The sequence below is a fragment of the Daphnia pulicaria genome, chromosome 4, assembly GCF_021234035.1.
Source record: "Daphnia pulicaria isolate SC F1-1A chromosome 4, SC_F0-13Bv2, whole genome shotgun sequence".
Classification (NCBI taxonomy): Eukaryota; Metazoa; Arthropoda; class Branchiopoda; order Diplostraca; family Daphniidae; genus Daphnia; species Daphnia pulicaria.
Genome location: NC_060916.1, coordinates 15801790 through 15829322, shown reverse-complemented (window position 1 = coordinate 15829322; position 27533 = coordinate 15801790). Strand labels below are relative to the sequence as shown.

General features: G+C 40.8%; 5 protein-coding genes and 1 long non-coding RNA gene across 9 annotated transcripts; 2 read left to right on the top strand and 4 right to left on the bottom strand.

Annotated features, from left to right (window-relative positions):
* Positions 1-124: 124 nt before the first annotated feature.
* LOC124336649 (zinc metalloproteinase nas-4-like) lies at positions 125-2020 on the bottom strand. The gene is made up of 8 exons (XM_046790439.1): positions 1930-2020; positions 1677-1852; positions 1465-1590; positions 1268-1391; positions 949-1145; positions 815-874; positions 534-625; positions 125-418 (listed from the first exon to the last, which is right to left on the bottom strand). Exons 2-8 carry the CDS (start codon positions 1843-1845, stop codon positions 377-379), a joined length of 810 nt encoding a protein of 269 aa, XP_046646395.1. The 5' UTR covers positions 1846-1852; positions 1930-2020; the 3' UTR covers positions 125-376.
* A 1023-nt stretch (positions 2021-3043) lies between these two features.
* LOC124337792 (mucin-2-like) lies at positions 3044-9166 on the top strand. Its single transcript, XM_046791813.1, has 9 exons — positions 3044-4083; positions 4153-4219; positions 4297-4364; positions 4446-4531; positions 4623-4767; positions 6061-7343; positions 7395-8491; positions 8567-8703; positions 8792-9166. The coding sequence occupies exons 1-9, from the start codon at positions 4066-4068 to the stop codon at positions 8966-8968; spliced, it is 3078 nt and encodes a 1025-aa protein (XP_046647769.1). The 5' UTR covers positions 3044-4065; the 3' UTR covers positions 8969-9166.
* Positions 8920-27400, bottom strand: LOC124336646 (4-coumarate--CoA ligase 1-like). Of its 4 annotated transcripts, XR_006917146.1 has the most exons (14): positions 27175-27400; positions 26906-27113; positions 26642-26824; positions 26434-26566; positions 26213-26375; positions 25984-26157; positions 25798-25903; positions 25677-25726; positions 25506-25607; positions 25311-25433; positions 25216-25242; positions 9954-10092; positions 9284-9888; positions 8920-9214 (listed from the first exon to the last, which is right to left on the bottom strand). XR_006917146.1 is itself a non-coding variant. In XM_046790435.1 (12 exons), the coding sequence occupies exons 1-12, from the start codon at positions 27307-27309 to the stop codon at positions 24886-24888; spliced, it is 1662 nt and encodes a 553-aa protein (XP_046646391.1). In that variant the 5' UTR covers positions 27310-27400; the 3' UTR covers positions 24848-24885. The 4 variants fall into 4 exon arrangements, 2 of the variants coding, with proteins under 2 accessions (XP_046646391.1, XP_046646392.1); XR_006917147.1 differs by lacking the exon at positions 9954-10092 and having other exon boundaries at positions 25077-25242; XM_046790435.1 differs by lacking the exons at positions 8920-9214; positions 9284-9888; positions 9954-10092 and adding an exon at positions 24848-25004 and having other exon boundaries at positions 25077-25242.
* On the bottom strand, positions 12976-20260 carry LOC124336650 (zinc metalloproteinase nas-4-like). The gene is made up of 8 exons (XM_046790440.1): positions 19982-20260; positions 19716-19904; positions 19497-19622; positions 19300-19423; positions 18994-19190; positions 18843-18902; positions 18568-18659; positions 12976-13271 (listed from the first exon to the last, which is right to left on the bottom strand). The coding sequence occupies exons 2-8, from the start codon at positions 19882-19884 to the stop codon at positions 13230-13232; spliced, it is 810 nt and encodes a 269-aa protein (XP_046646396.1). The 5' UTR covers positions 19885-19904; positions 19982-20260; the 3' UTR covers positions 12976-13229.
* Positions 22330-24340, top strand: LOC124336648 (cell wall protein DAN4-like). The gene is made up of 8 exons (XM_046790437.1): positions 22330-22462; positions 22532-22598; positions 22693-22760; positions 22859-22944; positions 23019-23163; positions 23267-23705; positions 23788-23924; positions 24013-24340. Exons 1-8 carry the CDS (start codon positions 22445-22447, stop codon positions 24193-24195), a joined length of 1143 nt encoding a protein of 380 aa, XP_046646393.1. The 5' UTR covers positions 22330-22444; the 3' UTR covers positions 24196-24340.
* Positions 22542-22811, bottom strand: LOC124336651. Its single transcript, XR_006917148.1, has 2 exons — positions 22670-22811; positions 22542-22612 (listed from the first exon to the last, which is right to left on the bottom strand). It is a non-coding gene; the product is annotated as an uncharacterized LOC124336651 (long non-coding RNA).
* Positions 27401-27533: the final 133 nt, after the last annotated feature.

Here is a 27533-nt window from a genome sequence, read left to right as displayed (position 1 = left end):
GCTTTTGCTTGATCACCAAAGTTAATTGTGCTGATTCAGTGATTGGTGACCTAATAAAAGGGGGTGGTTTTGTGTTGCGGTGTTTTGCTTCTCCCAAAATTAACAACTAATTATATACATGCTATCAAGTGCAGCCAACCACTTCGATCATGTATTACAGATACGTTTGGAATGTGCGCCTATAAGGCAGGAAAGATCCCAACTGAAACGTGCAAGTACCCTGCACCAAAACATGGTAAAATTGTGAATGCATAAAACTGTGTACGTCATTGTTAACAAAACATGCACAACGGATAGATATTTAGAAATAATACGTGAATGGCGATGTCTTCAATCAGGATTATTATACCGTTGCAGCAAGCAATGAAGCCGCTGTTTAGAGCTTACAGTACATCCGGTTGAGTTTCATAACATCCAGCTGAATGGGAAACGAAACAAGAATCAAACAATTAGAGACAAAGCGTAAATAACCAAGTAATTATTCACTTGGTACACGTCATAGCAATAGGATTACATATTTTTTTGACACCCACCTTACTAAAACCATATCGCTGTCCTACAAGGGCACGTTTCAGATTTTGTTTTGTTGTCATTTCAGTTCCCAATCCGTAGTGCATCACGGAACCTGTGCACACGCAAAATTAAAGAATGTACTGTTGACGCAAGCCAATCCTTATATACGAGTAGCCTACTTAAAAAAATTAGTCATACCACGTCTTTAGGCAACCAAATAAAAGGCATTATTTTGTCGATTGTGCAAATTGCTCACGAATATTTAGTGATTAAAAGGTATGTACATGATGATTAAACTTACCGTAGTCGTAACTCAGGATTAGGTCTGAACCAGTTGCAATAGCATACTGTGACTGCCAACCTTAAAAAAATAAATAAGAAAAGTTGTCATTTTTTTCTCTCCACTATTTCAGCAAATGGCAAAGTAAAACTCACTCGAATCAATGTTTGCCCAAATAACATTGACATAATTGTCGCGATCAGGGCGAGTGTGCTCGTGATGAAAGCCGACGCGATGCATAAGCTCGTGCATCGTGGTGCCCGTTTGCGAGGCGTAACAGGCCGGAGCCAAGTTGACCTGGTGGGCTCCATAGTTTTGATAGTAACCGAGTCCCATTGAATTACAGCTCCAACTATGTTGATAGAAAAAAAAAATTGACGAAAGTACAGAATAAGAGCAGTAGCATAATTGCGTAGCCTATGTTGCGCTAATTAAATAAAATTTGAACCACCATCCTCTATTGTGTTTACTTACCCGGTAATGTCCAATCTCCTGATCTGAACGTAGTCGACTTCATTCGTTCGCGGTACAAATCGGATGCAAGTGTTCTTGTGATATGCGTTCATGGCATTGCCAATCGCACACCGACCTTTCGCATCTAATTCGTACAGGGAAAAGAGGCTTAGTCTGGCAAATCTGTTATTGCTGTGTTGTATCAAATTAAAAGTTACCAAATGTGGAGTCGATTTCATAGGGGATTTGGGAAGGATTGGGCCATTTGTTTCCCAAATAGGCATTTTTACTGGCAAACGGAAACGGTATGATATCATTTCCCTCCGAATTATTTCGGTACGTTGCTAAGCAAGGCAAGGTAAAAATCAGCAAAGTTAAAGGCATAAATAACTGACGATTAATCAAATACACTTGAAAGTCAGTTTCTTACCGGATTTAGCGTACACTGGTATGCAATTGAGTTCAGCTTCAGTCAGTGGGGGTCCGTATCCCGCCGATTGTCTCATTTCTGATGGTCGAACGGGGTTGCCTTCGATGCCTTGGATCATCCAGCAGAAGGACCAAAGGACAGTCAGAATTGTCGCTGCTTTCATTTCCATTTCCTCCCTTTAAGAAAACAAGAAATATTAAGTGAAGTGCATGCTATATGAATAACAATAATTGCAATTGCAATAACATCTTACAACAACGAGCAGCTATCAATCGAGATAAGTTCAACTACAGTTCTGCAGTTCAACTGTTAATATCAAGCATTGGGACGACTGGTATTTAAACCCAGTTCTACCTATTTGGAGTGACGCTATTGGCGGCGCACATGTGTGCCCGCCTGATAACGCACAACGGGGGAGGAGTTGAACGAATCGTAAGCTACTTGTATTAGGAATCGAATTCAGTTGCACCTACCCCTTAAAAACTATAAAATCTCCAAACAAAAAAGGCTTCTTTTTTGAATCTCACAACCACATTGGTGATACTTAACTAAATTTCGAATTCTTAGTTAATAACACATGATCATGATTCAAAAACTGTATACTAACTTGTTCCCATGGTCTCCAATAGTCCATATACATATTATTCTGAAAAACAGCCATCTGCCATCAAATCAATTTACGTGTTTTGATTCCTTCTCGCCAAGCAGATAGCCCTATTGAGAGAAAGACATTTGTGTAAGCTAAACATTTTCATAGAAAAAAATTGTATCCTCTATACCACTCGGGGAAATATGCACCATCAGTGGGAAATATGCACCATGTTTGGATCAGCAATGCTGATCGAAAACAGACTGCAAACCACAAGTCCATTTCAAAGTGACATGCCTTTACAATAACTTAACTTTCTTTTCAGTGCAACATTACCTCATTGACATTTGAACTGATGAATCTCTGAACAGTTATTATTCCCTGCAAGCAGAAATAAAAATGGTGTATTATTTCAAATACACATTTAAAAAAATACATATCATAACATTTTATATGTTACCAGAACTGATACTGATGTGTAGTTTTAAGGTACATAGATTAACACTGAAGTTGAAATAAATTTTCATCATGATGAAGTAGTGAATTAAGTATTTAGTAGAGAATCTGATTGAATTGGCAGATCTAATAACACACCTTCTTAAGTTCTTATTTTGTTTGCCTTCAACGTTTCACTAATTCATCTGTCAATCGAAATACTCCGTAACATCGTCTGCACGAGAAGAAGTTGTCAAATAATTTTTAAGATTTTCATTTATCTCTAATGAATAACGATTTCTAAAACAAAGCCCGGATTATGCATAATCAAATTTTTATTTTATGGGTTATTTGCTAAATAATAATTGTGTCATTTACTTCTAGGCATTTTGAAGTAATTTAATCGATTATATTTTTCCGGGCATAAAGTCACAAGAGAAATTGGCACCAAAAAAATTCTGCGATTCTCATAATTCATAACTATATCCAGTGCATAACGATTTGTAGAAAAAAAAACTGTTGGATATCATATGTGTACAGTATATCGTGCTAGAGGGCTGTTGTTTATGTTGAAGTCCACTCGGCATTTGCCAGTTTCGAAAAAAATATGGTCACACAAGTGACACAACATGGTGCGCACACTACAGAGCCTAATCAGATATCTGAGCAAGTTGGTTTGCAACTGGCCAACACATGCGTGTGCCCATTTCGAAAAGTGTGATAAACTGAATTATACTGAACCGGAGCTTTTTTTCATTCCCAAACGTTCATGTGAAATGCAAACATATAGCATATAGCTGTAGTCCTGCCGCTGCATAGCCTTCGTCACGCAAAGCACGGCTAATGCACACCGTTTGTCACTGTCTAGTAATCAGTAGCCCATACCTAACCTGACGTGACTATATTTTCGTTATTTTTTTCAACTAGCAACATATCTATGTGAGCACCTGTCCATCAAGTTATCAAGTTGACGATCTGAAACAGACGTTCTGTCATTTCGAAACGTTTCAGTGTAGGACAGTAAGCTACGGATAGCACTCGAGTGAACCTGCGTCATGCAAAGAATAACGAACGCAATAGGAATACATATGGCCCACCAATGACAGAGCGCCACAAAACATATCGCCGCCTTATTTTCTCTGCGCGCAGACCGAGCCAGTTGTCAACTGCACGCCCTCTACTATTGGGAGGTGGCGAAAAGACACTGCTCGTATACCATAAGCCGATTTATAAGTAAACCCGGCTCAACTATACGGGTGAATTTCAAATATATTAAGGGGTTACCTCAGCAAATGGAATTAGTTGAGCGCCTTACCCGACCACTGGCATTTTGAGGTCCGCTCGAGGCTCGACAATTTTCAAACAATGCATCTTAATGTTTGGGTAATATTTTCGGCAATTATTTTTCTCTCACTCTTGCGCTTACGTTTAAGTCTACTTTAATGATATTAGGCTATTACTACCTTCCTTTTTTTGGTTGGATCCACTTTTTCAAAATCTTTCCTCAAAATTGCTGGAGGTAATGATCTGTATAAACTTATGATACACAAGTAGAATTATTTCACCAAAAAAAGTAATTTAATGTAATTTAATTAGAAAATGACGCTACAAACCTGAGGATCATTGGTGGAATCGACGCTCCAGCTGGCCAATATCCATTTACGGTAATTGCTCTCTCATTTCTCTTGATGCCCTATTTTCTTATTCATGTCAATATTCGTATTGAATATAACATTTCATTGCAGGCAAGTATTCTTTCCTTACGGAGTGCTTGTGCTGGAACTTTAATTGCTCCTTCCTATGTCTTGACAGCGGCCCACTGCGTTACTCTGTAATAATAAGACAAGTTTATTATGCGTTATTTTAATACGAGTCAAAGTGTTTGGCTGAGTTCTTATCACCTCTGATGATTTCTTTGCCAGACATTCCACCAGCGCCTATGAGATCTGGGATTCCAAGGTGTACCTGAATACGTTAAGTGTAACTGGTGAAGGAACGGGCTCCATTACGAGATCCGTGTCCAAAATTATCGTCCATAAAAACTACTCCAGTATTGGCACCGGTTACGTAAGTCTTTCTATTAGTGTTCCTTTCTTAATTGCGAGCCCGAAGGGCGAAGCTAATAATCGCATACGCAGAAAAAAAAAGCCATGTCACTTTGTCTGTATGTACAGTCCCCTCCATAAGTATGGGATCACGCCAGCCAGCCGTAGGCCGTAGGCCGGAAAATTAGTGTCGTTTCTATACGCCCCTTAAGTAAAAAAGGAAGCAGAGCGCCAGTGGTGTATAGAAACGACACTAATTTTCTGGCCTACGTCAGCTGATAGAGGTTGTAAACCGTAAATGAAGTCTTCTGCAGTCTCTTATTTTAGCAACTGGGGAAATTAATAAATCTGGGAAAATTCGGAAATGGTTCCGATCATAATGGAAATCTTACAGTTAATTTATAAAAGGGAAATGTAAAAAGAGTTTGAAAATAAAAATTCCTTCTAGAAAATTAATTATATAAAAAGCAATATGAAAAGCCCATTTGCGCCATAAGACAACACGGCCGGCGTCGGAGTGATCCGATACTTTGTGCGCCACTTTTCTAGGCATAAAAAATAGGGGAAAAAATCTGAAAAAAATTCAGACAATAGAAAAGACGTAAAATGACATAAATCCCAAGTTTGGTGAATTTATGACATTTTTTCGATTTTTGCCACCCGAAAACCCATATGAAAAATACACGCCGCCTTATGGAACGGCGCGGGGTGATCCCATACTTATGGAGGGGACTGTATGTATGTATGTATGTAACGCTCCATAGGTCGGGCGTTTTACGACACATTTCAGACTTTTTGGTCTTAAAAACTAGACAAATAATGTGCGGTGCGACCAAAACAAAAATAATTTTATTTACTTAATTAGTTCTCCTGTAATTAATGAAAAACTGCTAAAATAATTACTTAACGACTAGTGACATCTGGCGGTTGCGACTACAACTTTTTCACTTTCCTATAAAATCACCACCAGATGTTATTTATGTTTTGTAGTTATTTGACTAAATGATGGTTATTTTTAAATTCAATTATTGAACTTTACGTGTAAAAATTGGAAAATATGAGTTGATCAAACCAAACGTAAATAACTTGCAAGGATATTGAACTGTGTCAGAAAAATCCCGTTTTAAGACCAAAAAGTCTGAAAAAAAGCGTGAATTGTGAATAAGTCCGACTTAATCATAGGCCTTAAATTTGTCATTTAAGACAGTTTTCAACTGGCTTACGACTATCCCTTCGCGGCGAGCTGATAAGCTTGCTTTTCTATCTTATTAATATAACGGAAGCTCCTAAACATGACGAACACGTAAAATTTTAGGTTAATGACATCGCCATCATAGTTTTAGACTCACCCGTAACAACGATTACTCCAGTCCCAACTGCAGAGGAAACAACAACAACAGCGCAATCAGTAACACAAGAAACAACAACTGAAACTTCTACAACCGAAGAACCAACAACAACAGAGGAACCCACAACGACTGAAGAAATCACAACCACCAAAGAACCCACAACCACCGAAGAACCAACAACAACCGAAGAACCAACAACTACTGAAGAACCAACAACAACCGAAGAACCAACAACTACTGAAGAACCAACAACAACCGCAGAACCAACAACAACCGAAGAACCAACAACAACCGAGGAACCCACTACGACCGAAGAACCCACAACGACCGAAGAACCAACAACAACCGAAGAACCAACAACTACAGAAGAACCAACAACAACCGAAGAACCAAAAACAACCGAGGAACCCACAACGACCGAAGAACCCACAACGACCGAAGAACCAACAACAACCGAAGAACCAACAACTACTGAAGAACCAACAACAACCGAAGAACCCACAACGACCGAAGAACCAACAACAACCGAAGAACCAACAACTACTGAAGAACCAACAACAACCGAAGAACCCACAACGACCGAAGAACCAACAACAACCGAAGAACCAACAACTACTGAAGAACCAACAACAACCGGAGAACCAACAACTACTGAAGAACCTACAACAACCGCAGAACCAACAACAACCGAAGAACCAACAACTACTGAAGAACCAACAACAACCGAAGAACCAACAACAACCGAAGAACCAACAACTACAGAAGAACCAACAACAACCGAAGAACCAAAAACAACCGAGGAACCCACAACGACCGAAGAACCAACAACCAAAGAACCAACAACTACTGAAGAACCAACAACAACCGAGGAACCCACAACGACCGAAGAACCCACAACGACCGAAGAACCAACAACCGAAGAACCAATAACAACCGAGGAACCCACAACGACCGAAGAAACCACAACAACCGAAGAACCAACAACTACTGAAGAACCAACAACTACTGAAGAACCCACAACAACCAAAGAACCAACAACTACTGAAGAACCAACAACAACTGAGGAACCAACAACAACCGAAGAACCCACAACAACCGAGGAACCAACAACTGAGGAACCGACAACAGCAGAGGAACCCACAACTACCGAAGAACCTACAACTACTGAAGAACCAACAACAACCGAAGAACCTACAACTACTGAAGAACCAACAACAACCGAAGAACCAACAACTACTGAAGAACCAACAACAACCGCAGAACCAACATCTACTGAAGAACCAACAACAACCGAAGAACCAACAACAACCGAAGAACCAACAACTACTGAAGAACCAACAACAACCGCAGAACCAACAACAACCGAAGAACCAACAACAACCGAGGAACCCACTACGACCGAAGAACCCACAACGACCGAAGAACCAACAACCGAAGAACCAACAACTACTGAAGAACCAATAACAACCGAAGAACCAACAACTACTGAAGAACCAACAACAACCGAAGAACCAACAACAACCGAGGAACCAACAACAACCGAGGAACCCAGAACAACCGAGGAACCAACAACTGAGGAACCCACAACAACCAAGGAACCCACAACAACCAAAGAACCAACAACAACAGAGGAACTCACAACAACCAAAGAAGTCAAAACCACCGAATCTACTACTTTAGAGCCCACAACGAAACCAACGACGACAACTAAAACTACAACGAAGCCAACCACGAAAACAACTACAAGGCCAACCACTAAAACAACTACAAGGCCAACCACTAGAACAACTACAAGGCCAACCACTAAAACAACTACAAAACCAACCACTAAAACAACTACAAAGCCAACCACTAAAACAACTACAAAGCCAACCACTAAAACAACTACAAAGCCAACCACTAAGACAACTACAAGGCCAACCACTAAAACAACTACGAAGCCAACCACTAAAACAACTACGAAGCCAACAACTAAAACAACTACAAAGCCAACCACTAAAACAACTACAAGGCCAACCACTAAAACAACTACAAGGCCAACCACTAAAACAACTACAAGGCCAACCACTAAAACAACTACAAGGCCAAACACTAAAACAACTACGAAGCCAACCACCAAAACAACTACAAGGCCAACCACTAAAACAACTACAAGGCCAACCACTAAAACAACTACAAAGCCAACCACTAAAACAACCACTAAGCCAACCACCAAAACAACAACGAAAACCACTACGAAACCAACGACAAAAACAACAACAAAACCGACTACTAAAACAACGAAGCCAACCACTAAAACAACTAGAAAATTAACAACTAAGAGACTGGCCCTAAGAAATTTCGATAGTTACGAGAGTTCGAACGCCATAATCGCTGGATGGGGACTAACATCTGATGGTGAAAATATTCAGTTGTTGTTTTCATTCAGTTTTTTTTAACTTAAATTTGGATTGATTGTTGTAATGAAAATAGGAGGGTATAGTTCCGACACGTTGAAGGCTGCCGACGTCCAAATTCTCACTAACCAAGACTGTGGCCAAAAATGGGGCAGCTTATTCAACGTGAATACGATGATGTGTGCCGCCGGATCAACCAGCTCCATCTGTGTGGTCGGTTTGATTTCTATTTTAAACGATTTAAATTTGGGTCACTTATTACTTACCATTAATTGTTCGATTTCTTGTTCGTTTCAACCAGGATGACGAAGGTGGTCCGATTCTTGTTAACGGATCTCAAGTAGGTATCGCCAGCTTCTTTTCCAGCAGTAGTCAATGTAGTGATCCTAACGCTCCCGCCGTGTTTACCCGAGTCTCCGCTTACGCTGGCTGGATCGCGCAAACCATGGCTGAGAATCCCCCTCCATCATCCGGATGAAAACATCTGCGAAAAAGCAGTCTCTCAGTCTTTTAGACATCTTTATCCAGATAAGATTTTCTAAAATATACAATATAGAAATATTTACATTAAACTTTTAGGATTGCTTCTGAGTGTCGCGTGAAAAATTATGCTTAAAGGTCATGTCTGGTGCACAAATACATTTTTTGGGGCAGGTAATAAAGACATGAAATCTGATCGACATAGTTGGTAGTTAGGATTTTAATTTCAAGTGGCTCTCGTTTTCTGCAAGAAAAAGAAAAAACAAGTAATCGATTTTTACTTCTGTAACACGATGGACATTTTGAATCTTACCGAAATATCCTGATTTCCCCAAAAGTCTTTGATCAGAAGTCAGATTAGAACTTCGTCAATCAAGAAAAAAAAACCTATAGAAAAGAGCGACAATTGCACAAAATTTTAAGATTGGATGAACACACAACACAGTACATTAATGAATCCGACTGCTTCTTGATGGCATTCGTAAACTCATAGAATGCAAAACCTGGAAACAAAAATCAGAAATTACAGAAATTGTGATGTCGGTAATTAAATTAAGTGCTTCAACCGAAAAATCTGATCTAGAAATTAAGTGTAAAGTTAAACCGTCGACATGACGAGCATTTTGTGCCTGAAACGCTAGTGCATCAAATCGGTGTTTCCATTTTTATTAAATTTCTTAATCCTAGGATTAACACCATGACTGGGTATCTGAGCTACTAAACTAGGAAATCAAAAATTTTGAACGAGTGTTGGAAAGGGAAATACAAGATAAAAGTGGAAAGAAAATTGGTGAGGGCATTTAAATTAACAACTGATTTTCATGAGTGCTGGACGGATTATTTTGCCTGAATCGTTTCGTGGGATTTTCTCGATGAATCGGATCCCGCCACGCAATTTCTCTTCTTCCATCACTTTGCCTATAAATAATCAACAAAAGGATCAAATCAATAATTCCTCCTTTAACTAATCGCCTTGAATTTACCGTTGGTATAAGAAATCAACTCCTCGGCCGTGACTTTGGTGTTCTCAGACAAAACGACGAACGCCAAGGGCCTTTCACCGTCTTCCTCGTGAAGTAAACCGACAACGGCCACGTCCTCGAAGGCCGGATGGGTCATCATGTGCTTTTCAACGCTAGTCGGCACGACCTATCATTTCCATAGTTGAAAATGTAGTCTTCCAACAATGAAATGAGTTTCATTTTACGTGAACGTTGCGATATTTGATGAGCTCCTTGTATCGTCCGATAATGAAAACGTATTCTAATTCATCGTAGTAGCCTTTATCTCCCGTATGGGCCCATCCATCTTATAGGAACTCGGCCGTCTCCTGTAAACAATAGCATTATATACAGCAATACATGTTTTGAGAAAATTTAATGTTTCTTTTACAAATACCTCTGGCCTGTTGAGGTATTCCTTCAGCATGAATGGCGACTTGACGCAGATTTCACCAACTTCATTAGGGCCAAGTTTTTTGCCAGTGTCCCTGTCAATGACCTAGATTTGAATTAAAGTTAATTCGGTCATTTGAATTATTCGTTATTAAACATACCTTGATTTTGTAGAAGGATGCTACCATTACAACCGATCCAAAAACATGACCTTAGGTTTATTGTAAAAAAAAAAAATAAAACATTTGAACTTGGTAAACTACAAAATAAAGCTAGGGCAATTGAAAAGTAGCCTACCTGCAATGGCTTTAGTTTTACCCAATGTAAAATTATCGGATGATGAAGCAGTTGTGTGACCTCGACAAATCAATCCAATTTCACTAATTCCATAAATCTGCAACCAAAAGACAAACCAAAACAAATTAATGAAAATGGATTAATACAGCCCCAATTGATTTGTGGTTACGTTGTGAAAGGAAAACAAATTCTGCAGCTTGTCAAAAATCTGGAGCTCGTAGATTGGGTTGACTGATCAATCACAGAAATGCTCATGACACTCGACAAGTTGTGCCGATCTAAATCTGGATGTTTGCAAATCAACGCAACATGGGCGGGAAACAGGCTGACTGCCAGAGGCTGTACAATGATAAGAACACGATTTAGAAGCTTCATAATCACAGTAAAATAAAAAGGGGTCTGAGCTTTGCCACACCTTGACTGGAGCGATTGCAACCAGCAACAAGTTCTCTTCGCTGAAGTCTGAGAGGCAGTAGTTGTCAAGTTTCCGAGGGAGGTACCTAGAGCCATTGAAAATCCAACAGTGTTGTTCATTGGATTGACGAAAAGGAACTTGATGGACCTTTTCATGGCAGATCCCCTGCCAAAAAAACAAACAAAAAAAATATCAGTTTGCATCTACTTTTCAACCATTAGAAGAAAAAGTGTAGGGAAAAAACTTACTGGGACCTGGCAAAACTTCCAACAACCATTTGATTTGACAAAACGATGCATTTAGAAAGTCCAGTTGTACCACTGGTGTAAGCCAACAAGGCGATTGAATTGTCATCAACATCACACAGGATTTCAGGGCACTCTTAAGTCTTATGACATTTTTAGAAAGGAATACATGGGAAATAAAAAGAGATTAGAGATGCAAGGACAAACAACGTGCAACAAGTAACGATTACGAATAAAATAAGACGGAAGTCAGCAGACGAATTCGATTGCAGCGCCTCTATCGACTTTAATCACTTTTTTTATAAAACCCCAAATGGTATTTTTTTTAATTACCGTCCCCCGAGTCCTGTAGTAATTCATCGAACAAAGTGCAGCCTTCCACGTGTGTATCTCCAATCACGAAAACTTGTCGTGCAAAGTCCAATCGCTTAACAACGTCCACGATGCGACCGGCACGTGCGTTATCACTTATAGATCAGCACAAATTTACTACCGACTTCCCAAATGCGCATTTCAATCACATCTTTTTATAGAACCCCCAGTGATAATAATAATTTAAAAATAAAACGGTCAAAATATTGTAAAATTAATTTAATCACCGTGGGGTAAATTAACACCGAGACAAGCTTGCGAGCCCCCAGCTCTCCAAACGGCCATCGACATCAGAGGCAATTCGATGTGATTGCAACTAATGACGACCAAATTATCACCCGTCTTCTGCGTATCCCAGAAGCCACCGACTTCATGTTGTTGAGCAACTGACTGTATGTTATCGATTTGCCTGTCGACACATCCGTCTAAAACATTAAAAAGACAATTTACACAAGTTCTATTCGAGTCTAACAAGTTAGAAAGTCGATCCTTTACTTGCCATTTGCCATCGCCTAGCTCGTCTACATTTTTCTGGATCGCATTTCGATGAAAATGCCCAGCGGAACTTTGGGTGTGGTTAATTCGTCGTATGGGATCTTCTCCCTGATGATCTCTCTGTCGACGATTGGCATTTTCGGTTCGATGGAGGGAGGAAACCAACTGAAGAGGAAATTCCAATGTGGGAACCTCAAAAGTAAAGATCTAGGACGAAACAAATTTCTCCTTCGCAACTCTTAATCTAATCAACGCGATGTGATCCAAGTCATGTAGGACACTCATCCCTAAATTTTGGGTACAACGGACCATTTTTAAGAACATTTTCTGCAGATGAAATGAAGGTGAAAAGAGTTAGTGGAATTTTAAAATAAGCTTAACATAAAGAACACTTTCTTTGGAGTATTTTTCAGCGTTGTTTTATTTCTTGGCTTGTTAAAAACGTTTAAACTTCAATAACTGCACGAGCTCCGGTCGCACAATTTTACCCAAATCGTTTCGTGGGATTTTGGCGACGAATCTGATCCCACTACGCAATTTTTCCTCTTCCATGAATTTACCTAAAAAATGTGGAAGAAAAAAGAAACAAATTTCCAGTTTTTGAAATTGAGTCAACACCCTGGACGAACCGTTTGTAAAAGAAATCAACTCCTCAGCCGTGACGTTGCCATCCTCGTGTAACTGTTTAAGTGTTTTGTTTAAGTGTAACTGTGACCTAAAAAAAGGGGGGGGGGTTGTGTTAGTGTTTCACTTCTTCCAAAAATTAACAGCTATGACTACAATGCAATCAAGTGCAGCCAATCACTTCGTTCATGTATTACAGATACATTTAGAATTTGTGCGTAAAAGGAAAGAAAGATTCAAGAAAAAAGCGAAAAAACCCTGCACCAAAAAACATGGTAAAATTAGGAATGCCATGAAGATTTGTATGTGACGTTTAACATAACATGCACAACAAATAGATAATTAGGGAATGATGACGTCTTTAATCGAGATTCTTGTATCGTTGCAGCCGGCAAGAAGCGAAAAACGAGACGCTGTTTAGAGCTTGCAGTACATCCGGTTGAGTTTCATTATGTCCAGCTTGTTGTGATTCATTATTAACACCAACTAGATACGCACAATTGATTGGTTGCGGAAACCAAGGGGGTTGCAGAACCAACTCTGTGTGACGCAGCAAGACGAATGAAGAACGTCATCAACGCGAGTAGTTCGTCTGTATTTAACCTAGCAAGACAAAAGTCTATCTGTTCCTTCTTCTTGTTCGTTGTTGCTTCGAGTAACAATACATGATCTATCGGTCCAGATCTTACAAACCTAATTGTGTGCGACTTATCTTTTATTCAACTTTGAGTGTAAGTACTAATACGATTATCATTCCTATTATTACTATGTGTATCCAGTTGAGAGATTGTGTGACTAACTGGAATACGATATGCTAACAGGTTATGGGCCCAGGCTAAACGCTAAAAGCTATACGTTTAACATTCCAAGATGGCTCAAAACTATTCTCTTGATGTGATCAAACACTTAAAAAGATTTGATGGAAAAGATTTCATTACGTGGAGACACAACATGGAAATGATGTTCACATTGAAGAATCTAAGACCCATCGTTGAGGTATGTAACCTAATTTAATATATTAGAAGAGAATATGCTAAATTCTAATCTGCTACTCACTGTTGCAATCTTACAGGGTTTACTCATTGAACCGGTTCAACAGTTCGAGGAGGTAGAAGAGAACCAGCAAGTAATCAATGCTGCTGAGATCGAAGAGTGGAGAATGAGAGACTGCTATGGTAGATTCCTTATCTTCAACAGCTGTGACGAAACAAGGAAGTTGGCTCTCCTCAACAGCAGAAACAGTCATGAGATGTGGACAAGACTCGAGACGCAATATCTTCAGCGTGCTGCCGACAACAAACATCTCCTCCACAGAGATTTCCTCAACTTGAGACCCACTGCTGGTGAAGACATCATGGTACACATCACTGCTCTGGAGTCAATGGCAACCGAACTGAACGACCTTGGCGTCAACATCACAGAGCACGATTTGATTACTACCATCATGTGTAGTCTTCCTGCCAGATTCGGTTTTCTTGCATCTACATGGGATAACATCCCTGATAATGAGAGATCCATGGATGCCCTTCGAGCCAGAATTGTTTCAGAGCAAAGAAGAATTGAACTACGTCGTATTGAAGAGCAAGCGTCCCTACCTCCACCACAGGAACGTAACAATAGTGCACTTCAGGCCAATGGTATCCAAAGAACCCCCTTTATACGTAATGCACGTGGAGGACGCGGACGTGGAAATGGATCACGCGATGTAGTAAATCGAGATACTGCTCAGTGTACCTACTGTGGCAAATCACGCCACTATGAATTTGAATGCAGACTTCGGATTGCACAACAAGGGGAGAAACAACCGACACCACCCAAACGTCCGAACAACGACGACAGTGGTGGTTCGAGAGTCAACTTCTCTCTAATTTCTGTATGCTGTCTTCCTGATGGAGATCTGAAGGGAATTGTATTGGATTCTGGAGCGACCCGCCACATGTGTGGAGAACTTTCCTATTTCACCGAGCTATGCGATATTCCACCAAACAGCTGGCCGATCAATGGAATTGGTGGGAAAATATTGTACGCTGTCGGTGTCGGAACTATCAAGATGACATCATTTGTTAATGGAGTCTCCGTTGAAGGAGAATTGAAGAACGTTCTTTACGTGCCCGATCTGGGGGTGACTCTCATTTCCATTGCAAGTCTGTCTATCAATGGATACTCAGTATCGTTCTGCAACGAAAATGCGAGTATACAGAAAGGAAACACCATCGTCATGACGGCTTCAAGATCCGGCGAAGGTCTCTACAAAGTCAAAGCTATTGTATCACAATATGCCACCATGGGTCTCAATGCAGACACGAACAGTCAAGTCACTCTTAACATTTGGCACAAGCGCCTAGGACATGTCAACAATCAAACTGTTCGACGCATGGCCAATAATACTGGTATTGGCGGTATGCAAATTACTCCGGGATCCAAATCGATGGAAGAATGCTGTCATGGCTGTGAAGTGGGTAAGATGCACAAATTGCCATTCGCAAACAGCACTACCAAATATTCTACCGTTGGTGAATGTGTCGTGTCAGACCTCGTTGGACCAATGCAAGTCAACTCAGTGGGAGGTGCTCGGTACTACGTTCTCTTCAAGGACGTCTACAGCAAGTACAAAACGGTTTATTTTCTCAAGCACAAGTCCGAAACTGCTAACTGTTTCCTTGAGTATACCAAGATGCTTACTACTGACACTGGTCTTCACGTTAAACTCTTGCGTTGTGACGGTGGAACTGAATTCATTAACAGTCAAATGAATACTATTCTAACATCACTTGGGATTAAACTACAGACCAGTGCTCCCTACACTCCGGAGCAGAATGGAATAGCTGAGAGAGATCATCGATCCACCGTGGAATCTGCACGCAGTCAAATTCATGACAGAGGGGTCCCATTGAATTTGTGGGCGGAAGCAGTGAATCATTCTGTATACGTTTTGAATAGAACTCTTGCCAAGTCCCAGAACAAAACCCCTTTCGAACTTTGGCACGGGGTGATCCCGAACATCTCGAATCTTAGGATATTCGGATCTGTAGCCTATATGTTCATACCTGATACGCTTCGTCAAAAACTCGACCCCAAAGCCACAAAAGGCGTTTATGTCGGAGAGAGTGAGGAGCAAAAGGCGAGTCGGATCTTTATTGTTGCGACCGGACGGATCCACATCACGAGACATGTCAAAGTGTATGAAAATCTCCCTTACTGGCCTGGGATTCCGGAACTACCTTCGTCTACGCCGCAGACTGAATTGACAATTCAACCTTTGCTACACCTGGAAACTCTGGAGAATGAAGTAGCTCCTACAACAGTGCCGATACGTATCGAAGAACCACTTCAAGAACGTCAGTTGACCATCCCACTTCGTAAGTCTACGCGTGGACTCATACCTAAGAAATTATTTCCCATGGAAACGTTCGGGTCGTACGCTGCTGTCGAGACGTCCACCTTGGCCATGTCTTGTTGCATCTCCATTGCACTAAAGGGATCATCTTTATACTACGAGCCACAGACTTACAAAGAAGCCATGGGTGGGGCTGAAAGTGCTCTATGGAAACTTGCCACTGATCGTGAAATAGCAGCCCATTTGAAGAATCAAACTTGGACTCTAACAACTCTTCCAAACGGACGGATTTGCATACCCAGTGGATGGGATTTCAAGGTCAAGACTGACAAACTTGGACTACCATGTCGCCGAAAGGCACGTTTCTTTGCCAAGGGGTACCGTCAAGTACAAGGTATTGACTATCAAGAGTCTTTTTCTCCCGTAGTCCGCTACGACTCTCTACGCATCATCATTGCCATCACGGCCGCGCGCAATCTTGAACTCATCCAGCTGGATGTCACTACCGCTTTTCTCAACGGACTCATTGACGAACTTGTTTTTATTGCACAACCGGAAGGATATGTCATCCCTGGCCGAGAACAAGAAGTGTGCCGCCTTAACAAAGGGATCTACGGTCTCTGCCAAGCTTCTCGCATTTGGAACAAGACTCTACACGATGCCCTCATTCAATATGGTCTCATACAAAGTACTGCGGACCCGTGTGTATACTACCGTATCACCCGCACGTGCTTTCTCATTATTGCAGTATGGGTAGATGACGGGCTTGTCGCCGGCAATTCAATGGATGTCATCGACGACGTCATCCGTTATCTCAACCGGAAATTCGAGATTACAGCCGTACCTGCCGATCTTTTCGTCGGTATCGTGATCGCTCGAGATCGTCCCAACCAACGGATCTATCTGTCTATTCCGCAGTTCATCGAGAAAACTTTGGTGAAATTTCGACTGTCAGATGCGCACCCGCTGTCGCTACCGGTTTTGAAAGGCTCCCCTCGTTTATCTTCTTACTCTGCCCCTTCTACCCCAACTGAAGTGGCAACCATGTCGACCATCCCTTTCCGCGAAGTAGTGGGGTGTATCATGTATGCTGCGCTCACTGTACGGATTGACATTGCTTTCATAGCTGGCCAGCTAGCTCAACATTGCCAGAACCCTGGTTTGGATCATTGGAAAGCCGCCCAGCGTGTTCTGAAGTACCTAGCCTCAACGCGCAATCATGGTCTGTGCTTCGGCGGAAATGATGTCAAAGACAACATCTTAATCGGATACTCGGATGCCGACTACGCGGGTGATCCGGATACTCGCCGTTCCACTTCCGGCTACGTCTTCATCCTCAACGGAGGCGCAGTCACTTGGTCGAGCCGTCGACAACCTATTGTTGCATTATCAACCATGCAATCTGAATATATTGCCGCTAGCGACTCGACGCGTGAAGCTGTATGGATACGGCGTCTATTAGACAATCTTGGATCAACTCAGATGAATCCCACCGCTTTACGCTGTGATAACGAAAGTGCCATTGGTTTGGCCTACAACCCACTGGCACACAAAGGATCGAAACATATCGATGTAAGGTACCATTATATTCGTGAACAGGTAACCAATAAAACGATTGAACTTGGCTATGTTAACACATGCAAACAAATTGCTGATGTCCTGACTAAAGCTGTTGATGGAGAGACTTTCGCTTCTTGTCTGAACGGTTTTGGTCTTGGAAAAGTTCCAGATATTATTGAGTAGTCTCAGTATTTGTTTGGATAATCATTGTTGTGTTTTTACACTATCATTTGTCTCTTTACTCTCTTTGTGATAGTACTAACTAATCACTTCATTCAGAAACACTATTAATTACCATGTGAGATTTGCTAAAAATTTTGTTGTTTGTTTTTCTGGTCCCCATGTGTTGTATTTCATATGTTGGTTTTTAATGAGAGGGTGTGTTGTGATTCATTATTAACACCAACTAGATACGCACAATTGATTGGTTGCGGAAACCAAGGGGGTTGCAGAACCAACTCTGTGTGACGCAGCAAGACGAATGAAGAACGTCATCAACGCGAGTAGTTCGTCTGTATTTAACCTAGCAAGACAAAAGTCTATCTGTTCCTTCTTCTTGTTCGTTGTTGCTTCGAGTAACAATACATGATCTATCGGTCCAGATCTTACAAACCTAATTGTGTGCGACTTATCTTTTATTCAACTTTGAGTGTAAGTACTAATACGATTATCATTCCTATTATTACTATGTGTATCCAGTTGAGAGATTGTGTGACTAACTGGAATACGATATGCTAACACAGCTGATGGGAAACGAAACAAGAATCAAACATTTAGATACAAAATGCGTATTAACCAAGTAAATATTCAATTCATACAGGTCAGAGGCGTATATGTTTAATATTTGTTCACACCCACCTTACTAAAACCGTATCGCTGTCCTATTTTGGCACGTTTAACATTTTTTTGGGCTGTCATTGCAGTTCCCAATGGGTAGTGCATCACGGAACCTGTGCATACGCATAATTGAACACTGTATTGTTGACGCTAGCCAATTCTTATACGAGTACTTCAAAAAATTGTCAGACCACATCTTTATAGGCAACCAATTAAAAGGCATTATTTTGTCCATTGTGCAAATTGCTCACGAATATTTAGTGATTAAAAGGTATGTACATGATGATTAAACTTACCGTAGTCGTAACTCAGAATCAGGTCTGAATCAGTTGCAATAGAATACTGTGACTGCCATTCTGAAGAAAAAAAAAAAATAAATGTAAAATAAGAAAAGTTGTCATTTTTCTTTGACCCCTATCTAAGCCATTTTCAAAGTGTAAAACTTACCCGGAGCAATGTTTGCCCAAATAACGTCAACATAATTGTCACGATCAGGGCGAGTGTGTTCGTGGTGAAAGCCGACGCGATGCATAAGCTCGTGCATCGTGGTGCCCGTTTGCGAGGCGTAACAGGCCGGAGACAAGTTGACCTGGTGGGCTCCAAGGTTTTTCAAGTAACCGAGTCCCATAGAATTACAACTAAAACTATGTTGATAGAAAAAAAGAAATTGTAATAACAACAGTAGCATAATTGCGTAGCCTATGTCGCGTTAATTAAATACAATTTGCACCACCATTTATTGTGTTTACTTACCCGGTAATGTCCAATCTTTTGATCTGAACGTAGTCGACTTCATTCGTTCGCGGTACAAATCGGATGCAAGTGTTCTTGTGATATGCGTTCATGGCATTGCCAATCGCACACCGACCTTTCGCATCTAATTCGAACAGGGAAAAGAGGCTTAGTCTGGCAAGGCTGTTATTGCTGTGTTGTATCAAATTAAAAGTTACCAAATGTGGAGTCGATTTCATAGGGGATTTGTGAAGGATTGGGCCATTTGTTACCCAAAAAGGCATTTTTACCAGCAAACGGAAACGGTATGATATCATTTCCTTCTGAATAATTGTGGTGGGTTTCTGAGCATGGCAACACAGCAATAAACGTTAAAGGTTTAGATAAAAAATAACTAACGAATATGAATTAGATGAACTTGAAAGTCAGTCCCTTACCCGATTTACTGAACGTTGGGATGCAATTGAGTTCAGCTGCAGTCAGTGGGGGTCCGTATCCCGCCGATTGTCTCATTTCTGACGGTCGAACGGGGTTGCCTGCGATGCCTTGGATCATCCAGCAGAAGGACCAAAGGACAGTCAGAATTGTCGCCGCTTTCATTTGCATTTTCCACCTTTAAGGAAAGACTTATCAATGATAAAATATGAAGTGAAATGCAAGCTAATAAATATGTAAATAACAATAATTGCAATGGCAATATTACCTTACAAAACGAGCAGCTATCAATCGAGATAAGTTCAACTACAGTTCTGCAGTTCAACTGTTGATATCAAGCCCTTAGACGACTGGTATTTAAACCCAGTTCTACCTATTTGGAGAGAGGCTATTGGTGCACATGTTGGTCTGCATGTAACGCACTACGGGGCCGGGGGGAGGAGTTGAACGGCATCGCAAGCTATAGGTACTCATTGGATCAAATTCAGTTGCACCTACCCCTTCGTTGTTAACACATCTTCATATGAAAGGCTTCTTTTTGTATCTCACAACCATGTCGGTGATACCTGAACTAAATTTTAAAAGAAAATTAAAATCACTATAGTTAATAACATGTAATCATGAGAAAGACTTTACCAGCTTGGGCTGTCGTGGTCTCCATTAGTCATCGATTTATATATCATTCTGAAAACAGTCATAATCTGCCTTCAAACAAATTGATGTAGTCTGATTCTTTTTTCTCACCACGCAGATAGCACTTTTAAGAAAAAGACATTTGTGTAAGCTAAACATTTTCACAGATGAAATTTGTATCTTCTAGACAAAGGAAAGTTCCAACTTGTTGGTATATGGCCAGTTCTAATCAAAAACAGACTATGAACTACAAGTCCATCCATCCAAGTCCATAAGTGACATATAGCAATTTCACACTTTCTTCTTCCAACACAATAATATCATTTTATTTGGTGGAGTTTGAACTGCTGATGAATCTCCCCTACTAACACAGCGATGTACCATGGATATGACTGAAGCGTACTCTCAAGGATAAGGGAGATACAAACAGCATATCCATGGAATGCTTCATGTTTATCCTTATTTCCCCTTCCCCGCATGTACCATTTGTATGTCCCTTGAATATACCGGTTTGTGTATACACAGTATCCTTAAATAACATCCATCTTTGGATATGATTTCTGTCAGAAATTAAAAGATAAAAGTCTACCCCGAGACTTGAACTACTGACCTTCAATTCCGTAGCTCACCTCTCTAACCATTTGACCAACTGTTCGTACAATTTAGGAACAAACGTTTGGGAGTAATGGAAATTGAGATATTTTTTAGCTTTTTCGTCCACTGTGTACCTAATATGGTTATACTGTGATGCACATTCTGTGTATGTACCAAATGGTATCACAACAAAATCATACCCCCGAGTATATTACTTTGATGTACAATCAGTATGTTAATGAATATACGCTGGTGGATCTACGATGAATATTCTTTATTTGATCCCATCCTAGATCCGAATAAATTTATACCTACGCTATACTACCGCCCCACAATTGCGACCTGGATCTATCCATCCCATATTTATCTACATCTTACATAAAGAGGATGGGCCGTGTTAGTAGGGTCTGGTCAGTAATTTTGTTTTTCCTGCAGATAGAATACAAATTACAAATGGCGTTTTACCAGCAATTTCAAATAAATTTTCAGCGTCTGCACGACACGAACGTTGTCAAATAAGGTTTTAGAACTTACATTTACCAGTCTATCACTTAAAAAGTTTAAAAAAAATCAGAATTAAGTTTAAAGCTTTATTTTATGGGTTTTTGCGATATCATTTTGTCATATTCTTGAATTCATGTAACTGAATATAGTGAATATAATAATAACGGGCATAAAGTCACAAAAATAAATCTACTCGGCAAAAAGGGTTGCGTGCAGTAATCAGTAGCCCGTAGCCCGCCGCAGCCTAATCCGACTCGACAGCTACCTGCGCAAGTTGGATTTCAACCAGCAGCCACACGTGTGTGCCCATTTCTATATCCTCTTTAGTTACGAAAAGTTTGAAATATTATGGCAGATAAGCATACAGCTGTTTGCCTGCTGCTGTAGCCTCGGTCACGCAAAGCGCTATACTAACTTGCAAATATATAGTTTGTCATTGTCCTGATTGACGTCATTGAGCGTCTGATGGTAATCATCAGTAGCTCAAAACCTATTCTCACATGAGTCATCATAGCAATCTATTCGGAATATTTTTCCATCGGCAACATACCTGTGATCCACCCAACATACAGTCGAAGACCTGAGCCACCTGAACCAGACTTTCTGCCATATTTCGAAACGTTTCAGTCTGCAGTAAACGGATGTCACTGGAGAGAACCTGCGTCATGCAAAAGAATAACGAACGCAACATGTTAAGACATATGGTGAGGGAAACCACCACCAATGACAGAGTGCCACAAAACATATCGCCGCCTTTTCACTGTGCGCAGACCGACCCAGTTGTCAATAACTGCACGCCCTCTACTATTGGGAGCCACAATTAGTGATGAAAAAACACTGCTCGTATATACCATAAGCCGATTTATATGTCAACCCTGGTCAACTATACGGGTGGATTTCAAATATATTAAGGGGTTACCTCAGCAAGTGGAATTAGTTGAGCGCCTTACCCGACCACTGGCATTTTGAGGTCCGCTCAAGGCTCGACACTTTTCAAACAATGCATCTTAATGTTTGGGTAATATTTTCGGCAATTATTTTTCTCTCACTCTTGCGCTTACGTTTAAGTCTACTTTAATTATATTAGGCTATTACTACCTTCCTTTTTTTGGTTGGATCCGCTTTTTCAAATTCCGTCGTCGACACTGCCGGAGGTATAATAGTACATCTATTCAATTATTGCACCTCCAATTATTGAACAATCGTTTCGAAATAATTAAATTACCTTGTAAAAATCGATCGAATTAGAAAATGTCGCTTCAAATCTGAGAATCATTGGTGGAATCGACGCTCAAGATGGTCAATATCCATTTATGGTAATAATCTTTCATTTTCTCCAGTAGATGACCTTTTCTGGTCGATGTATGATTTCTGACCTATATTATTTCGTATTAAATATAACATTTGGTTGCAGGCAAGCTTACTGTCCCCAAGAAGTGCTTGCGCTGGAACTTTAATTGCCCCTTCCTATGTCTTGACAGCGGCCCACTGCGTTTCTCTGTAAGAAGACAATTTCACTTTTTCAATCAATTTGTTCAATCACTTTTGATTAATATGTCGCTCGTCTCCGTCAGACCTTCCACAAGCACCAAAGACATCTGGGATTCAAACGTGTTTCTGAATACGTTGGGTGTAGCTGGTGATGAAACGAACTCTGTCACTAATTACGTGTCGAAAATCATCGTTCATGAAAACTACTCCGTCAACGGTACCGGTTACGTAAGTATTTCAACGTTCCAATTTCAATATTTAGAAAGAGTTATATAGGAATTATATCTGGTGCTTTCCTGAAAAAACATGAACATGTACTACAATTAATTAGGTGAATGACATCGCCATCATAGTTTTAGAGTTTCCCGTAACAACAGTTACACCAGTCCAAATTGCAGAAGAAACAACAACGACGCAAACTAAAACAACTACAAAACCAACCACTAAAACAACCACTAAGCCAACAACTAAAACAACCACTAAGCCAACAACTAAAACAACCACTAAAACAACCACTAAGCCAACAACTAAAACAACTACAAGGCCAACCACTAAAACAACTACAAGGCCAACCACTAAAACAACTACAAGGCCAACCACTAAAACAACTACGAAGCCAACCATTAAAACAACAACAAAACCGACTACTAAAACAACGAAGCCAACCACTAAAACAACTAGAAAATTAACAACTAAGAAAGTGGCCCTAATAAGAAATAGTTACGAGAACTCGAACGCCATAATCGCTGGATGGGGACTAACATCTGACGGTTAATCATTTTCAATCGCAGTTTTTTTGTTTTGTTTTTTAAAATTTAATTTGCATTGATTGTGTTGTAATGGAAATTATAGGAGGGTATAGCTCCGACACGTTGAAGGCTGCCGACGTCAAAATTCTCACTAACCAAGATTGTGGCCAAAAATGGGGCAGCTTATTCAACGCTAATACGATGATGTGTGCCGCCGGATCAACCAGCTCCATCTGTGTGGTCGGTTAGATTTCTATTTAAAACGATCTAAATTTGGGTCACTTATTACTTACCATCAACTGTTCGATTTCTTGTTCGTTTCAACCAGGATGACGAAGGTGGTCCGATTCTTGTTAACGGATCTCAAGTAGGCATCGCCAGCTTCTTTTCTAGCAGTAGTCAATGTAATGATCCTAACGCTCCCGCCGTGTTCACCCGAGTCTCCGCTTACGCTGGCTGGATCGCGCAAACCATGGCTGAGAATCCCCCTTCAATCCCAAATTTGATTTAAAAAAAAAAAAAAAAAAAAAAAAAGATTTTCTACATCATCAAATAATTACATTCCGCTTTTGGGGTTGCTTCTGTGTGTTGCGTGAAAAATTGTGCACAATGTGCATGTAAAATGCACTTTAAATACATTTTTAGGTTGCAGGTAATTAAGACATGAAATATGATTTGCCCAATTATGATTTACCCGACGACACATCCGTCTAAAACATTAAAAAGCCAATCTACACAAGTTAGAAAGTCGACTCTTTACTATCCATTTGCCATCGCCTAGCTCGTCTACGTTTTTCTGGATCGCATTTCGATGAAAATGCCCAGCGGAACTTTGGGTGTGGTTAATTCGTCGTACGGGATCCTCTCCCTGATGATCTCTCTGTCGACGATTGGCATTTTCGGTTCGATGGAGGGAGGAAACCAACTGAAGAGGAAATTTCAATGTGGGAAACTCAAAAGTAGAGACCTAGGACGAAACAAATTTCTCCTTCGCAACTCTTAATCTAATCAACGCGATGTGATCCAAGTCATGTAGGACACTCATCCCTAAATGTTGGGTATAACGGACCATTTTTAAGAACATTTTCTGCAGATGAAATGAAGGTGAAAAGAGTTAGTGGAATTTTAAAATAAGCTTAACATAAAAAACACTTTCTTTGGAGTATTTTTCAGCGTTGTTTTATTTCTTGGCGTGTTAAAATCATTGAAACTTCAATAACTGCACGAGCTCGGGTCGCACAATTTTACCCAAATCGTTTCGAGGGATTTTTTCGACGAATCTGATCCCACCGCGCAATTTTTCCTCTTCCATCACTTTACCTAAAAATGTGGAAGAAAAAAGAGAAAAATTTTCAGTTTTACTTTGAAGTTGAGTTAACGCCCTGAACGAACCGTTTGTAAAAGAAATCAACTCCTCGGCCGTGACTTTGGTGTTCTCAGACAAAACGACAAAGGCTAAGGGCCTTTCACCGTCTTCCTCGTGAGGTGAACCGACAACGGCCACGTCCTCGATGTCCGGATGAGTCATCATGTGCTTCTCGACGTTGGTCGGCAAAATCTTAATTGAATGTTGGACAAAATTGTCAAATTCTGTGGCTGAATCAATTAAAAAATTAAGTCGAATACGTTGATGTTTCGATATTTGATGAGTTCCTTGTATCGGCCGATAACAAACACGCGCTCCTTATCGTCGTAGTAGCCTTTATCTCCAGTGTGGGCCCATCCGTTTCTCAGAAAATTGGCAGTTTCCTACCCAAAAAGGAAGAAAAGATAAAATTTCGCAACTAGGGAAAACATTTGGTGTATAAAGCGGCTTCTTACTTCCGGTATGTTGAGGTACTCGGTCAACATGAAAGGCGATTTGACGCAAATCTCGCCCACTTGATTGGCACCCAGTTTAACTCCGGTGTCATTATCAATCACCTGAATAATTAAGACCCATCCAACAAAAATGTTAAATTTGATAACGTTTGACTTTGAGATTTAAATCACCTTGAGTTTGCACATGGGATTGATAAATCCAACCGAACCGAAAACGTGATCTATAAAATTCTATTTGTTAGAATTCTTAACTTATTTTTAAAACTTTCATAAAAGAAAATGTTGGAATTACCTGCGATGGATTTGGCAATGACTTGGTCCCTATCCAATCCGGCGTAATCGGCCGGATTGGGCGGCCGGTTCTGGCAAATGAGTCCCGTCTCGCTCATCCCGTACACCTGCGTCTCCAAACCGTTGGGAAAATCAATTTCAATTTCAATTCAATTGTTCTAAAATTTAAATAAATCTTAGCCCTCACGTTGTTCAAGAATAAAAGGTGAGGCATCCGCTGGAAGATTTGGCGCTCGTAGATGGGATTCATCAGCGATCCGACCACCGAAAGGCTAAAAACGCTCGACAGGTCGAAACGGCCCAGTTCCGGGTACTTGCACAGCCAGGCGATGTGAGACGGGAACAAACTGACGCCACGGGGCTGTTCAATTCAATACTTAAATATTAAAATTTTGAATTTGAAGTTTTCATTTTACCTTGACTCGATCGATGGCGGCCAAGAGTTTCTCTTCGCTGAAATCCGACATGCAGTAAAGGTCGAAATGGCAGAGGGAGGAGCCAACGGCCGTCGACAACCCGCCCGTGTTGTTCATGTTGTTGACAAACAGAAATTTCGTCCCGCTCAAATTACCCGACGGACTGTCAAAAACTCGTTCAATCAACGTCTAATTGTTTCAAAAAATTCAAATAGACTCACTTGTAGCGCATAAACCATCCGATGATGGACCGGTGGGACAGGACGATACACTTGGCCGCTCCCGTGGTCCCGCTCGTGTACGCCAACCAGGCCGTCGAGTTCACATCGACACTGTCCAGGTTCTCGGGATATTCTGATGATGGTGAAAAGGTTTAGTCCAATCAAAAGATAATTTTAAAAAATGAAAAGGCGGGAAATTTGAACTTGCCATCGCCAGGATCGTCCAGCAATTCAGTCAACAAAGTGCAACCGGCCACCGGTTGATCTCCAATCAAAAAGATTTCTCGGACAAAGTCCAGTCGTTGGACAACATCAACTATGCGGCCAGCTCTGGCGTAATCGGTCACCACGTACTTGCTGCCCATCTCACGAATGCGCAATTCCATCACATCTGTTAATTACGTATACAAAATTCCTAAGAAATTAGTACACAAATATTATGACAAGACATTTGGGGACTGTTCGTGATAACCTTGTGGAAGGTTGACGCTGAGGCATGACTGGGTGCCGCCGGCTCTCCAGACGGCCATGGACAGCAAAGGCAATTCGATGTGGTTGCCGCTGATGGCGACCAAATTATCGCCCGTGGCCAGGCCTCTCTTACGTAACGCAGACGCCACCGCTTTAATGCCCGTCAACAGCTGACTGTACTTCATCGATTTACCTGTGGAGACGTCCATCTAACCAAACCAAAGTCAAATTCAATTCAATTTCAATTTAATAAGAAAATTAAAACCTTACCAGCCAATTGCAATCGCCGTATTGGGTCACGTTCTTCCGGATGCAGTTCTCGATGTAAATGCCCAACGCAACATCCGGAACGTCAAATGTGTCAACCGCCCCTTCACCAATTAGTTCTCCATCGATGATCGGCATTTTCTAGGATTTCAAAGTCAATTCAAAAATTCAAAAATCAACCAGGGCCGTGACTGGTCTCTGCCAAACTGATTTGCCGAACCGACTTGGGGCCGGACTTTATACTTGAACCGACACTCCAACTGCCCCTCGGGCTGAAATGGGAGTGTCCCTAATCCGCGACGAAAATGAAAAACAATTAATTGCATCTTCCTCAAGGATCTGCATCGTAAACATAAAAAACC

Bases quoted from the DNA above. Each gene is read 5' to 3' on its own strand.
- LOC124336648 (XM_046790437.1), top strand. The intron at 22,761-22,858 runs GTAATAATCTTT...ATTTGGTTGCAG, and splicing joins ATGGTCAATATCCATTTATG to GCAAGCTTACTGTCCCCAAG. The intron at 22,945-23,018 runs GTAAGAAGACAA...CGTCTCCGTCAG, and splicing joins GCGGCCCACTGCGTTTCTCT to ACCTTCCACAAGCACCAAAG.
- LOC124336650 (XM_046790440.1), bottom strand. From the start codon at position 19,884: ATGCAAATGAAAGCGGCGACAATTCTGACTGTCCTTTGGTCCTTCTGC. The intron at 19,623-19,715 runs GTAAGGGACTGA...TGCCATGCTCAG, and splicing joins CCCAACGTTCAGTAAATCGG to AAACCCACCACAATTATTCA. The intron at 19,191-19,299 runs GTAAGTAAACAC...CTATCAACATAG, and splicing joins AAAAGATTGGACATTACCGG to TTTTAGTTGTAATTCTATGG.
- LOC124336649 (XM_046790439.1), bottom strand. From the start codon at position 1,845: ATGGAAATGAAAGCAGCGACAATTCTGACTGTCCTTTGGTCCTTCTGC. The intron at 1,146-1,267 runs GTAAGTAAACAC...CTATCAACATAG, and splicing joins AGGAGATTGGACATTACCGG to TTGGAGCTGTAATTCAATGG. The intron at 626-814 runs GTAAGTTTAATC...GCGTGTGCACAG, and splicing joins AATCCTGAGTTACGACTACG to GTTCCGTGATGCACTACGGA.
- LOC124336646 (XM_046790435.1), bottom strand. From the start codon at position 27,309: ATGCCGATCATCGATGGAGAACTAATTGGTGAAGGGGCGGTTGACACA. The intron at 26,376-26,433 runs GTGAGTCTATTT...AGTTTTTGACAG, and splicing joins GGATGGTTTATGCGCTACAA to TCCGTCGGGTAATTTGAGCG. The intron at 25,434-25,505 runs GTAAGAAGCCGC...CTTTTTGGGTAG, and splicing joins AGTACCTCAACATACCGGAA to GAAACTGCCAATTTTCTGAG.
- LOC124337792 (XM_046791813.1), top strand. The intron at 4,220-4,296 runs GTAATGATCTGT...TAATTTAATTAG, and splicing joins TTTCCTCAAAATTGCTGGAG to AAAATGACGCTACAAACCTG. The intron at 8,492-8,566 runs GTGAAAATATTC...TAATGAAAATAG, and splicing joins ATGGGGACTAACATCTGATG to GAGGGTATAGTTCCGACACG.